Source organism: Musa acuminata, chromosome BXJ1-6 (assembly GCF_036884655.1).
Source record: "Musa acuminata AAA Group cultivar baxijiao chromosome BXJ1-6, Cavendish_Baxijiao_AAA, whole genome shotgun sequence".
Lineage (NCBI taxonomy): Eukaryota > Viridiplantae > Streptophyta > Magnoliopsida > Zingiberales > Musaceae > Musa > Musa acuminata.
Window position 1 is genome coordinate 35,343,092 of NC_088332.1, and position 14,420 is coordinate 35,357,511.

Consider the following 14,420-nt stretch of genomic DNA (forward strand, 5'->3'; position numbering starts at 1 on the left):
CCAGAACTCATGACATATATTGACCCAACTCATGACATAATTATAGATAGACTTGATCATATCAGAATTTTTTGATTTGCTAGGAGTGGATCATGTGTGGACTTTGGAGATAGGCTTTGCATCATCATGATCATGACGATAATGCTTGAGATTGTCTTGCTCATAATTACGTTTGGTATAAAATAATGATGACCATGGCCATGACGATGACGATGTGGAAGGAGAAAAGGACTTGACAATTTGAAGAAAAGTAGTAAAAGCTCGAATGATCATTGACAACTTTTTTTTTTTTGGACGCATTCGCCATGAACTTGATGTGTTAACATAAAGTGCTCACGTCTTTTAAAACTTGATTCCATATCGACTGATTTATAATCCAATATAGCATAGTACGACTTAGATGAAATGGTTTTCCGATGAGATATTGTTTTGTATGTTTATTCACACGGATGAGGTATATACTTTGTACACCATTAGATTTTGGGAATGTTTGTTGCCTTTTTGAAACTTTAACACAATATTCCGTCCGGATTGTGATGGTTGTTATCTACGTAATTTCATTCCATTTCATTTGCCTATTGTTGTTATTAATGATGTTTTTGTCACCATTATTTTTGTTGTTAATTTTAGGGCATTTAAAAAAACAACCAATGATGGGATGAGGCCCATTATTTGTTTTTTTAACCTATTTTGTTTAAAATTTTAAAAATATTATTCTGACCTTTTGTATTGATCCTATTGGTTTGATTCAAATTCGATCGACCCAAGGGCTGGTTTGGTCCAAGTCTGAGTCTCAATTTAGATTGAATTAATTCGGGTCAAATCCTTCGAAGCGGGTCGGATTGGATTATGGGTTAGGTTGAGTTTGAATCGAAAAGCAAGGGTTACATCGAACAAGTATAATCCTATTGTAGACAGTGGTAACGAGTGCTCCTCTCTCTTTAGTAATGAATGACGATGGCATCCTCTCTCGCCTATGATAACATCCTCCCTTCTCTAACAACAATGACCAATGTATCCTATGATCATCTCTACATTAGTATCTTCTAGTCCTCTCTAATAGCCAACAATAGTGCCATCCTCTATGACTTTATTGATGATATCATCAAGTAATAATGACTTATCTCCTCTATAATGGCTACAACATCATCATCTTCAGTGATCTCATCTCCTCTTCGATAGGTGACCTCATCTCCTCTTTGACTATGAACGATGTGATCTCTTTATCGATGGAGATATCATAACACTAGTCACAAAAGTAAGATATTAAAAAGAATCTAATTCTTTATATTGCTACCAATGTCTTCTTCAAAACTTTATAACTGAGTTGAATAACAAAAAATTATGAGATAAGACTAATAAATCTTAAGAAAAAAATCATCTATTTCACCATCTATTGACTCTAAAATTAGAAACTATATATATATATATATATATATATATATATATATATATATATATATATATATATATATATATATATATATATACATGAAATATATTATAATGACTTTTGAGAAGTTTGAATAAATTTAAGATAATTAAATATATTTATATTTGAGTTACGCTGAAGTTATATTTGTGTTATACTCGAGTTAATGTAGGAATTTTCTATTTCACCAATTAATGACCCAAAAACATAAAAAATAATAATATAAAACATGTTAGAAATATGTTATTATTCTTTTGAAGAAGTTTGGATAGGTTTGTCGATATTTATACTTTAGTTACATTAAAGTTACACTTATGTTATACTCACGTTCACTCAGATCATAGATTTAATATAAAAATATATTATTTTGATAATTAATAATATTAAAATAAAATATAATTATTTAAATTATAGTAAATATGTTATAATTATATTATAATAATTTTTGAAAAGTTTGGATAGCTTTGGATACAATTTTCCTATTTATACTTTTGTTACATTGGGGCTACACATGAGTTACACTCATTTTAATTTATTTAGTTAGACATATTACTTAATTAGAATATAAGGGTGTTCAACTATGTTTTGTGATATGTATATGTTTAAATTTATTTATCTTTTTCACCCAATAAACTTTGGATATATTATCCTCTATTTATAACCTTTAATTTTGTAAATATATATAGAACATAGTAATCATTATTAAGTTATATATAATTAATTAAATTTTATTTTTAAATTTAAAATTGAAAAAGCTTCATATACTCATTCTTCGTTCGTCTCCTACTACATCAACCCTCTCCCAGGTCACCCCTTCCTTCAAGATCCCCTCCACAATATATAGTGATCATTGTTATATGGATCATTTTAAGTATTTTATCTATGAACCTAGTGGTAGAAGTCGATGACACATTATATCTATTTCCTATAGGTGGTGTTATCTTCATTTTTCCCAGGATGACACTTTTTTATTATTTTATAGATATTCCTATATATTAACTTGCTCTATACAATATCCTATAATATTGGATGGAAGGATTCACATTTACTTTTGATGGTGTCCCAGTTGAGTTTAGCTCGATCAATATTGTTTTGATTTTAGGGGTTCCCAACCATGAGAAATTATAGATGTTGAAGCAATGACTTCAAGTTATATGTTCAAGAAATACCTCAAAGATCAATTTCCTAGTAGATAAAATATAGAAAATCTAATTTGTAGACTAATGTTTAGTGATAATGATGTTGACATTGTCGATTTTTGTAAGTTGTATATTTTATATATTTTTGTTTGTATTTTATTTTATCAAATAAATCATACTTTACCCCCTGCAATACCATCTTATGTTCATGATTTAGATTCATTGATAAATTACAATTAGATGATGACTATCTATTCTTACATTGCCATCAAGATTTTCAATACTGGTGCTCATATAAAAAAAGTTAAAGTTTAAGGGTAGCACTAAGTTGATTAGATATATAAGAGGCTATGCACTACTCTTGATGGTAAATCAAATCTTATTTTTCTATATATATATGAAAAGTCTAATATAAATTAATTTTGATTCTTAATTTATTAATTTGTTACCAGGTATGACTTTGCGAGTGTATGAATATGTTTATGCCATCCTGTTATCCTGATCATGACTATGGAAATACGATCGAGTAAGCATCAATGTTATCGATAACTATTGTGTACACATGTTCTATAGGTATATCAAGTGCTTATCTCAATAGCTACTGAGTCTCATCTAGTTGAGAATACCAAGATATAATAATTTAATATTTTTCATCTATGTATTTAAAATATATTATTTATTTGATATATTAAACTATTTGTAGAACACATACATCGGAGAGAATTAAGAATGTGCTGAGTATAAAAAGAAAGACGATAAAATTAAAAGATTCTAAAAGATACTCGAAGATCATAAACTTGGTCATCCTATAGCCCTAGACATAGAGGATCATTCGTTTGGATCCTTTGATGATCCAATGACTTTTGTAGTACATTCTACGATATCTAATGATCGATCAAGGGCTATTCCTTCGATAGTCCATAGGTTATATATGTTGAAAATATATCAAGCCTTAAAATATAGCCCATATTTTTTTAAGAAGAGAAAGTTACCTAAAAGATTTTGGGGTATTAGAATTAAGCAATAAAAAGTTTGATGATGACCTATGTTGTTGTACAAATTGTTGACAATGTTATATCATCTTACTAATTTGATTAATGTTGTTATGTTATGAATTGCTTCCATGTGTTTAGTTTGTGATTATTAAAAACATGTTTTTATTGTAATTCCTTATAAGTGATTATGATGGTTCTCACTTGTATGTGAATTTAGAATATTTTATTTACAAAATAGGGTGCTTTGGGTTAAATCTACGATCAACTGTAACTTGAGTATAACGTGAGCGTAACTAAATAATTTTTCTCAAACCTATTCATACTACCCCAATAACTATCCTAATATGATTATAATAAGTTTAGTATTATTTTTAAATTTAGAGTGACTAATTTTTAATTTAGTATAACTCGGGCATTACCCGAATGTAACTCAATAATTTTCATTAAACCAATCAAAACTCCTCTGTAAATATCCTAATATGATTCTAGTATATTTACTACTACTTTTTCTAATTTATTTTGATTTTAGAGTGATTAATTGTCCAAATAAAGTATTTGTGCCTTAAATCTGTAATGAAGTATGGAAGCGTAACTCAGCAAAATTTCATCAACCCTTTTGAAACTTCTCTATAAATATCTTAATATGATTCTAGTATACATAATATCACTTTTTCTATTTTTTTAATTTTTAGTTGATTTTTATCCAAATATGAGATTTGTGTTATGATTATGTCATCGAGTGTAACTAAAGAAAGTTTTACCAAACCTATCTAAACTTTTCTATAAGTATTCTAATATGATTCTAATATTTTTGGTATATTTTTATTTTTTATTTTTAGATAATTTTATGAACTAAATTGTTCAAAAATGCTATTGTAGTTTTGAACGATAATATTGCTTGGTCTAGGACAATACCATTATCCAGTGAACCACTGGATACAAGTGACACCACTATCATTAGACAATGTTTACTATGAATGAGTGTAACTTGAGTAGAACACTATCAAACGAGATGGTGATGACGACATCCTACCTCGTTGGCAACATCAATAGCGTCATTTTGCTCGGATGATGTTGACCATAACCACCAATGTTCAGCAAGAAGGTAACACCAACCTTTTACCCTAGCAACAATGATTGCGACCATCAATGCTCATCAAGGTGACGACAACAATCTTCTCCCCCATTGATGAAGACCATCGCAAGACCACCTAAGGCCTAGCAAGAAGATGATGGCTACGACTTCTTCAACTGCTAGATAAATAAGATTTGACCACAACCGGTGGTAAGAAAGTTGACAATGATAAATAAGGTTTGATAATATAATTTGAGAAAAATACAAACGACCAATCTAAGACTAAATAAATGAATCAAATAATTAATTTATTTTAAACTGATATGGTCCGATTCATATCAAACAAACGTGCTCAAACCAAAGAGCCCAAGGTCAAATATGGTCAACAAATATTATTTATCATGATTTGAATTTAAAATGACATTTTGATTTAATTGTGAAAAAAAAGATATCCCTCGTAAAGAACAAACATATGAGCGTCAATAGGTAAACTCTATTATTGAATTTTTTATAAGATATCCTTATTTTAGATAATTATTATTATTGTTTTATAAGATATCCTTATTTTTTTATATAATTATTATCGTTATTAGTAATTATATTATTATCGTAACATTTCTTAGGTGTTGGCATACTATTATATATATATATCGTTACCATCTCCTCCATGTCAGGGGACCGCACGGGAATAGCATTTGGAGTCTCTGTTCACTGCCCTCTCTCAGGTCTTTTCCTTGTCCGTTTATATATACTCCTCTGCCACCCCCTCTACGAACAAGATTTCGCGTTCCGGTCCCTAAAATTTCTCAAGCAGACGACGGCAACTTGGCCGCCACTGCGCCTATAAGTTCCGTACGAGTCCGTTTCGGAGATTGAGGTTCGCAGGGCAGTCCATGGAGAAGAAGCAAGGGTTCTTACCGGCGCTGAGGGAGGAGGAGGTGGCGACGGGGCCCTTGCCAACGAGGTCGAGGGAGAAGGGCTCCGTGAGGAGCCAGGCGCCGCTCCCGCAGCGGCGGAGGAAGGGGCGCCGCCGCCACCCGTCGCTGTCACAGGCGCCCGAGGCGGTCGCTCCGGTCGCGTGGTCAAAGGGCTCCCGGGAGACCCTCGCGCCGCTCGTGGAGGGCCCCGATGGTAGCGGCGGCGGCGCTCGAGACGCCCACGGGGACCCGAGGAAGGAAGGGTGGGGGCGTTGGATCCGGGGCCAACTCTCACGGGCCCCCTCCGCCGCCACCTCCTCCGTTGCGGCGGGCGCGCCCTCTTCAGCCCTCCGCTCCGACCTCCGCCTCTTGCTCGGAGTCTTGGGAGCGCCGCTCGCCCCCGTTCATGTCAGCTCTTTCGACCCTCTGCCTCACCTCAGCGTCAAGGACACTCCCATTGTGAGCTTCTCCGTCTCTTCTTCGTCCTCCAACAATTATCTTTCTCTCTTTGTGCTGCGTTCTTCCGTTCCTCGAGCAAAACCTGCATCTTTTTGGTGCCAAAATGACGTTTTGATGCGTTCCCTCTTTTTCCGGCCTCAAATGCACCTTTTTTGGAGTAAAAGCTCCAAATTTATTGCTGAAATTGCATTGAATCCGTGGCTTCTGTAGCTCCAAGATGGTGTTTTGACGCATTCTGCTCCACATCAATGCGGCTTTTCTTCTTGAATCCAATTAATCTTCGCCTATTCTTCTTTCTCAGGAAACCTCGTCGGCTCAGTACATAATGCAACAGTACACGGCGGCGTCAGGCGGCCTGAGGCTCCATAGATCCATCCGCAACGCCTACGCCACCGGGAAGGTGCGAATGGTAGCGTCGGAGTTCGAGGCCACAGCCAAAGTCGTCAGGACCGGCTGCGTCTCGTCGAGCACCACGGAGTCCGGTGGCTTCGTGCTCTGGCAGATGGCCCCGGACATGTGGTACGTCGAGCTCGCTGTCGGCGGCAGCAAGGTCCACGCCGGTTCCAATGGCAAGGTCGTGTGGCGCCACACCCCCTGGCTCGGCTCCCATGCCGCCAAAGGCCCCGCCCGTCCCCTCCGTCGAGCTCTCCAGGTCACCGAATCCGCACTGTCTGAATTGCTTTAGAAAGACTCTGCACCTGGATTGATCTTGAGATGATTCTTTGAGTAGGGTCTCGATCCATTGACCACCGCAAGCATGTTCGCCGACGCGCGTTGCATTGGGGAGAAGACGGTCAACGGGGAGGACTGCTTCGTTCTCAAGCTCAGCGCCGATCCACCAACCCTGAGAGCACGGAGCGAAGGCCCTGCTGAGATCATACGGCATGTCTTGTTCGGCTACTTCAGCCAGCGAACCGGGCTTCTTGTCCACATGGAAGATTCCCACCTGACCAGAATCCAAGCCAATGACGGAGGCGACGCAGTCTACTGGGAGACAACCATGAACTCCTCCCTCGACGACTACCGCCTGGTGGACGGCATAATGATCGCCCACTCGGGTCGTTCCACAGCTACTCTGTTCAGGTTCGGAGAGAAGGCGATGAACCACACCAAGAGGAGGATGGAGGAGGCGTGGACGATAGATGAAGTGGCCTTCAATGTACCTGGCCTCTCCATGGACTGCTTCATTCCCCCAGCTGACATGAGACGTGGTTCAACCAGCGAAGCATGTGAGCTTCCTCGAGGAGTAAGAGGGAAGTTCAGCTCTAGATACCCACAAGATATGCCTGAGAAGATCGTTTGCAGGTTCGAAGTCTTGGGTTAGGATCATCAATCATGAACAGGGAGCAGATAAATTTGCTGTTGTTTCTTATGGTAAAACTAAAATAAAGTGCAACTTGATGCAAATTTAGGTAGCTCTGAGAAGCTAGTATATAGATTGAGTGTTCTAATTCCAGATCCTTTTGTTTCAAGTTCTTGATTCTCACAAGTCTGGTTGAATTTGATGTTATCACCACCTTTGCTGATATATTATCCATCTCCTTCTCAAATTAATCATCTTCATTGTTCACTTTAATATTTTCCTGCATTTTTGTAGTGACTGCTGCATGCATCACACTCTGTTGTCTAAACTACCTCTGACTCAGTCCTGCTGAACTTCCAGCTGCAGTAGACACCAGTTGTGTTGGCCTTAAATGCTCTTCACAGGTGCATGTTCTTCGCCACTTGCATCCATGTGCTTCAGCCCCCCACAATTTGGAAGTCAGAAAGGGACACACAAAGAGATCCAAATCAGTTGCTTCCTGCTTCATCATGTAAGGTAACTGGTCAAGTCCTCTTTGTTTGGCTGTAACTAATAAACAACATGACCATAGTAAGAGAAAGAAACTTGTGAGTTCTTGAGATCCATATTGTCTGTGTGCTGCAAAAGAAGAACCCTTCATGAAGAACAAAAAGCGGCTGTCTCAACTATATTCATATCCAAACAACTAACTAACAAGTATACGAAGCATTTGATTGTCGATTAAATCAATTAAAGAATGTAATTGCAACAATCACTGTGCTTGTGAAGGTAAGACTATATAAAATAATCCTCCCCAGATGTTACATTTAGCAAAATCTTCATGCATCGGAGGGCGTCGTTCTTAATTGATCAAGGCATACTCTTAATTCCTTGCACTTGTCGCAGGGTTTTTGCCCCTCAAATCATACACAAAAGGGTTGCTGGAAGTGTATAAACAGAAGAAGATAAGGTAGACAAGATGTTCTTTCTCCTATTTGAACAAACAAGTTAATCCAGTAATCATTGCAATACTCAAGCTACTTGTGCAGATTGCTACAATTAAAGTGAAGAAAAAGAAAGGCTAGAAGTTTGTTAGCTTGACAGTTAGAAAACGAAGGAATTCTCTTCATCAAACATCAATCAAATTGGAGACACTAATGATGATATGTTGACACTTTTACCTCTCAGACCTAAAATCAAATGCTGATGGGAATGTTTGTCTAGATTCAGGGACATACAGAAACCAATAAATGACATGGCAACTAGTGGTACTGTGCATCCAACTCCTTTCATGGACCATGCTGCTCCCCCTTTGTTTCTTAGGGGGATCTATCTTGCTTGGTCTCACTAGGAGAAAGAATAAAATGACTAGAGAGGACTTTCTCACATACTTTTGTTTCTTAAATATCTTTGTTGATGAGATCTGTCAGGAAAAATTGGAAGCTCAAGTCCTTCAGCCAACATTTATTCCTTTTCTATTTTTAGAAATAAATTCATTATTTCTTTAATTTCTGGAAGTAAAATATTTTTCTTCCATTTTTGTAAAAAAAATCCTATTTATTTTGTCTCTCATTACTGTTGAATATTCCCTGCAATAAATGTAAATGTATTAAAAACAGAAATGGTACTGATTGTGAAATGTCCATATCACCTTTTACACAAGGCTACTAATCATAATACAAATTACTCTTCTATATTCCTTTTTTTTATTTTACTCTTCAATATTCCTGATAAAGCCACATTGTGAAGTGTTGGAAAGCCAAAGCCTATCAAACAGTTTAAAATGATTCCTCATCTAAAGATGCCTTTCGAGGTTCATCATTGAACGACAAAATCATGTAAAGCCCATCCTCGAGCAAACAATTCCTCATAGCTCACAGAGTTTATACTAGCAAAGACTAGTGATGGATTTTATCATATGTCATCGTGGAATTTGTTAAGGACTTCGCTCCCCAGCTAGGGGGTCTGATAAGGCCAAAATATGGTCTAATATTGATTGGAGAATTAGAGAGTCAAGGATGCCTCTTCTAGAGATACCTTGAAGGAACAAAATCTTGCAATTCAAATCTTACACCAATGAAGACGAGTGATGGACCTCATTAGATCTATAGAGCCCAAAGAACCTAAGACTCCCCAACTTGGAAGCTTTGATGAAATGTTTAGTCCCAGATTAGTTGTAGAACAAATGCCTAATAAAGTACAGGGTAGATTGTAGGCAGTATAGACATAAAAGTATTACTATCAATCCCATTTTACTTTATTGGAAGTGTTTTTGTTTTCTATTTCTGCTTTATAAAATTGAAAACATCTTTAGCAATGTGACGTTGCGAGGAGGGGAAAATAGTAAAAAACAATCTCATTTTCATATGCCACAAGCTAATTGCTAGCTGACGATCTTATGGTATGAAATGTCAATTATCTTAGCATCCTGAAACCCTATAGGATCTTAATTATATGTCTAGGTGAACATTGGGCTTGCACCTACTTTTAGAACTCTTTTGTATGCGACCATTCAACTCATTTGCAAGTCTTTTGCCCTAATAAAAACTAGTTGTTTGTGTTACTTATGATTTTAGTTATTTTGTCCTTTTCATGCTTGACGATATTATGTTATTCATATGTTCGTCTTTTTAACCTTTTCTTTTGTATACAAACTGTACAAGGTTAAGACATAGACTAACCCTTACGAGCAAATATCATTTATATATCACATAATTTAGACAAAATCAACTAAGTTTATGACATGCTAAAGTATGTTGAACCATTCAAAACAAGATCAAGTTATCAATGAATTAAAAAAACGTTTGTCCTCCTAGGATCTTCAAATGCATTCATAAATGCAGCAATTATAAAAAGATGAAATCCATTGAGAAAGATAATAGAGCCATAAAATACACATAGTGTCTTAGAATTCAAGTCCACATGGGTGAACACAACAAACTGATTTATTCACACGAAGCAAGCAAGAAAATAAGATAAATGAAGTCATCGTCGACCTGGCTTTCCTTCTTGTGGCGAAGCTCAGAATTGCACAGGTTAGCTTTTCTTCAAGTCTGAATAACTTGTGCACTAACAACTACATCTTAGTTGAAATCAAATACGGAAATGGAACATAGCAAGTTGTTGCAAGAAGTACATAAAATAAGATCAAATTTTTACTATTCTTAAAAATATCTAGAGTTGCATTTATAAGAGAATAAAACACGAATTAATCCTGGAACTAGATGAAATGTCATAGTGCACAAATATGATCTAAAATTCATATTTTATATTTTAATAATAAAAAAGGAAGTCACTAAAAGCATGGAAGAAATGGGGAATTACATGGATTTGCGTTACAAAAGATACTAAAAACACTTTAGATAGTGTGGAAATGGCCATTAAATCAAAAAAATAAGGTGCAAATTAGAGGAAAGCTATTTGGGCACGGGACGACAGACTTCACAAAGTGTTCGCAATTGGGATTTGAAATATTAGTAGAATTCCTCCGTTTTCTGTATTAATATATTAATCACTAAAGTGTATTTGACGACTGTAGAAGAAATAGTCAAGAATTCTCCTTTAATGAAAATGAGCGGCATCACAACTGGTAGACGTGAATGAGAAAATTACCACATAAATATGAGGAAGCAGGGAGAGATATTGGAATGGAGCTCCGGTCATACGACATTAGCTTGGGGATACCCCTCGGCTTTCCCTTCGTGGACACTCACGGCGTCGCGCGGACCGCAACTTGGCCGGGCGATCTCTTCGAGAACAAGAAGGCGGAGGGGACGAAGCTCCTGTGGGGCAGTAGTGCGGGCGCCTGGCCTCCGGCCTCGAAGCCGGAGAAGCAGCTCATTGACGCCGCCATGGTCAGCGCTTCGGTGGCGAGCGGTGGGCGGCAGCCGACGAAAGGGTTTTGGATTTGCAAAAGGCGCCAGCTGAGGGTATGCGTGATCGAACGGCCGGCCTTGAAGGGTCATTCATGGGTTTCCGTACATCCGTTTGACCAAAGTGTGGAGACTTGGACGGTACAGATTGCTTTAAGCTCCAACCGCCGAACGAGGGGAAGGACCGTAGAGGCTATGGGCCTCACACAAGTGTTTGATACTCCTACGGAGTCTAAGACCCATTGTACAGCCCAATATTGAATCCAGTAAGGATTAATCTTTGGTTGGTATCCTTTGCTCCACCGACACAAACACATCAAACGTCCAAACGTGATCCACTCGTCAGCAATTGGTGAGTTCAGTAACAGTCAAACATGAAAGGCCCCATAGTCTTCTAACACCTCAATGCGACCCTATATGGTAGCTAAACATCGGATACCATAACCTATCCCTCCGTATCAGAGTTGCTCTTATCATTGGACAATGTCCTCTGACTGCAGGCTGCAACGAGCAAAATGATGACGGCCTAATTACTCCATCTCCCCAGACCATTCCTGCAAGTCCAACGTCCTGTCCTGCCGGCAACGGTCAGTGAGAGAGCCCGTCTCATCCACCACCACCGACACCTGCTCAACAAAACGTTTTGGGCGACAGTGGAGCAACGTGCGGTCGTCCGATCGCAACAGCCAAATGGAGTAGACTTACAGCAGAAGCGCGCAACGGCAGTGGAGGGAGGGAAGGAGACAACCGGGCGCGTCCCACAACGGCACCAGACACCAGCAGAGCAGAGGGGCGGGGCCCGCGCCAGCCTGTCTTAGCTTGAACCCCTCCTCACCGCTATTCGCTCCCTCCAACTAGAACCCACCCGATTCCCCCGCGGCGCACAGTGATTGCTCGCCCCTGCGGGACCCGCGGTAGCTCGTCTGCGGCCGACTCGCCTTCCCCCCATGTGCTTGAACCCCTTTTTTTTTTTAACTCCGCTTCAGCCGCTCACTCGCTCACCCACTGTCTGCTACACTCTTCTCTTCGCGATGGATCGCCTCAGAGCCATTCTCTGCATCTCCCTCCTCTGCTTCGCGGCCTCCAACTCTGCGGCCCAGTCCCCCGCCGCCGCCCCGACCACCTCCGCAGCCGCTCCCGCCAAGCCAACCACCCCCGCTCCCGCCGCCGCTCCCACCAAAAGCAGCAGCACCCCGGCCCCGGCCGCCGCTCCCACATCCAAGGCTCCCGCCAAGGCCCCCGCGACACGCGCACCTACTACCCCTGCGCCCGTCGCCGCCCCCGCCAAAGCGCCCACGGCGGCCGCGCCAACCTCGGCTCCTCCAGCGCCCGTGCCGGTGACATCCCCGCCCGCGCCCCCTCCGACGACGTTGCTTCCCCCGGCGGCTTCCCCCATCCCATCGACCCCAGTCCCCGTCGCGGCGCCGCCGAAGCCCGCCGAGACGCCCGCCCCGACTCCGAGCAAGAAGAAGAAGAAGAAGAAGGCGAAGAAGGGCGCCGCGGCCCCCGCTCCGAGCCCCCCGGCTCCGGCCGCCGGGTCTCCCGCGGGTTCGTCCGAGGCCACCTCCCCGGGTCCCAGCGTCGCCGCCGACGAAACGGTACTCTCTCTCACACATATACAAACCTAGATCCGATGGATCATGCTCACGATAGCGCATTATCGTCCTTAGCTCACTAACGTGCGCCGACAGAGCCGTTAGGCTTTAAATGCTGCTCAGTGCCCTTTAGCTAAAGTGATGTTTTTTGCTAATCTACGCATATCAAGTCATATATATATATCTCCGGTGCATGTTAGGCCGTTACACACATCAAATAGCTTGACCCTTATCAATGAGAGATGTCTAATTGTTTTAGTTTAAGAGATCATCACGACGGAGAAAACCTGATACTGACTCGTTGTATGTGTAATGTTGCAGAGTGGTGCACAGATAGTGAGAGGCTTCATCTCAGGAGGGCTGGCCCTGCTCCTGGGGCTTGCCGTCATCCTTGCCTAGATCGCGACATGATACATAACAGTAGTTTCTTGTCTCTTGTTTCCCTTCTTTGCTGTCGTATTGTTGTCGGTTCTGAGCGGGAGGGACCGCCGCCTGTTGTACTTATGCATTCACTCGGATTCTTTTTTTTTACTGTCTCCAGAGGTTTTGTGTTGAAGACTATTATTTACCACATTGAATGATGCAGATCTACTCTTGCCAGCTGCAGTCCACGCAATAAGTAACAAGCTTGCTTTTCCCACCAACTTTAATCGCTGTCATCAACAAACATTGCAATTTACATAATTACTTACTAGCAAGGATTATAATTTTATTCGAGCTCTGTAGACCAATAATCCCATATATCCTGTAGATCAAAAGAATATGTCTCAGTAATTATATATATATATATATATATATATATATATATATATATTGCATATGATTCTTATTGATTTAGAGAAAATCTATAATAAGATTCCTAAAATTTATTTGTTGGGGTTCTTTTAACATATCAAATATGGATCAAACAATTGTTTCATAGAATCAAAACCTTAATTGATTCAAAAACATATTTTATAGATCCAAAATAATGGATTAAGAATATTTACATAAAACTTATTTAATCCACTATAATATGTATGAAATCCTATAACAATTAATAAACATATTAACACGGAAGCGTACCTGATGAATCCATTAGAGTTTTTTCTAAATTGATTAGTGATTTGGTCTTCCAATTGCATAGTATCTTTTGAACTTTAGATTTCTCTTTGACGAGTGAAGAGAAACTTCATTCGATACTATAACCAGGAACCATAACCTTATTTATAGTCATAACTGATGAATCTACAATTATGATTGTATTCATAATTGATGAATCTACAATTATGTCTCAAGAGTTTTATATTTCTAACTTATCTCGTCATTAAGTTAGGAATATGACTGATGGTATCCACACAATTAATTTTCATAACAATTATGTCCCTTAGCCAAATAACTTTACTTTAATTAGATCACTTTAATTTTGGCTAATCAAAATAATGGCTTAACACATTTAATTATACATGTGTGACTCTTAAAATTCTAACATTATTATGATGAATTTTAATAAAAAAAATATATTCATTAATTATTTTTGATATTATTAAAAATATATATGATAATATAGCTATTAGTATTAGAATTATTTGGAGTATGTTTAGTAAATTTCCTATTAGCATAGGATTATTTATATCAAGGATTCGTATTAAATTCTTATCTTTTTACATTGATA

At 39.0% G+C, this 14,420-nt stretch overlaps 2 protein-coding genes across 2 annotated transcripts; both read left to right on the forward strand.

Annotated features, from left to right (window-relative positions):
- The first annotated feature begins 5,328 nt into the window (after positions 1-5,328).
- LOC135676746 (uncharacterized) lies at positions 5,329-7,574 on the forward strand. The gene is made up of 3 exons (XM_065188258.1): positions 5,329-6,017; positions 6,319-6,669; positions 6,748-7,574. Exons 1-3 carry the CDS (start codon positions 5,535-5,537, stop codon positions 7,339-7,341), a joined length of 1,428 nt encoding a protein of 475 aa, XP_065044330.1. The 5' UTR covers positions 5,329-5,534; the 3' UTR covers positions 7,342-7,574.
- Positions 7,575-12,148: 4,574 nt separating this feature from the next.
- On the forward strand, positions 12,149-13,366 carry LOC135676747 (lysine-rich arabinogalactan protein 18-like). Its single transcript, XM_065188259.1, has 2 exons — positions 12,149-12,769; positions 13,088-13,366. Exons 1-2 carry the CDS (start codon positions 12,203-12,205, stop codon positions 13,163-13,165), a joined length of 645 nt encoding a protein of 214 aa, XP_065044331.1. The 5' UTR covers positions 12,149-12,202; the 3' UTR covers positions 13,166-13,366.
- Positions 13,367-14,420: the final 1,054 nt, after the last annotated feature.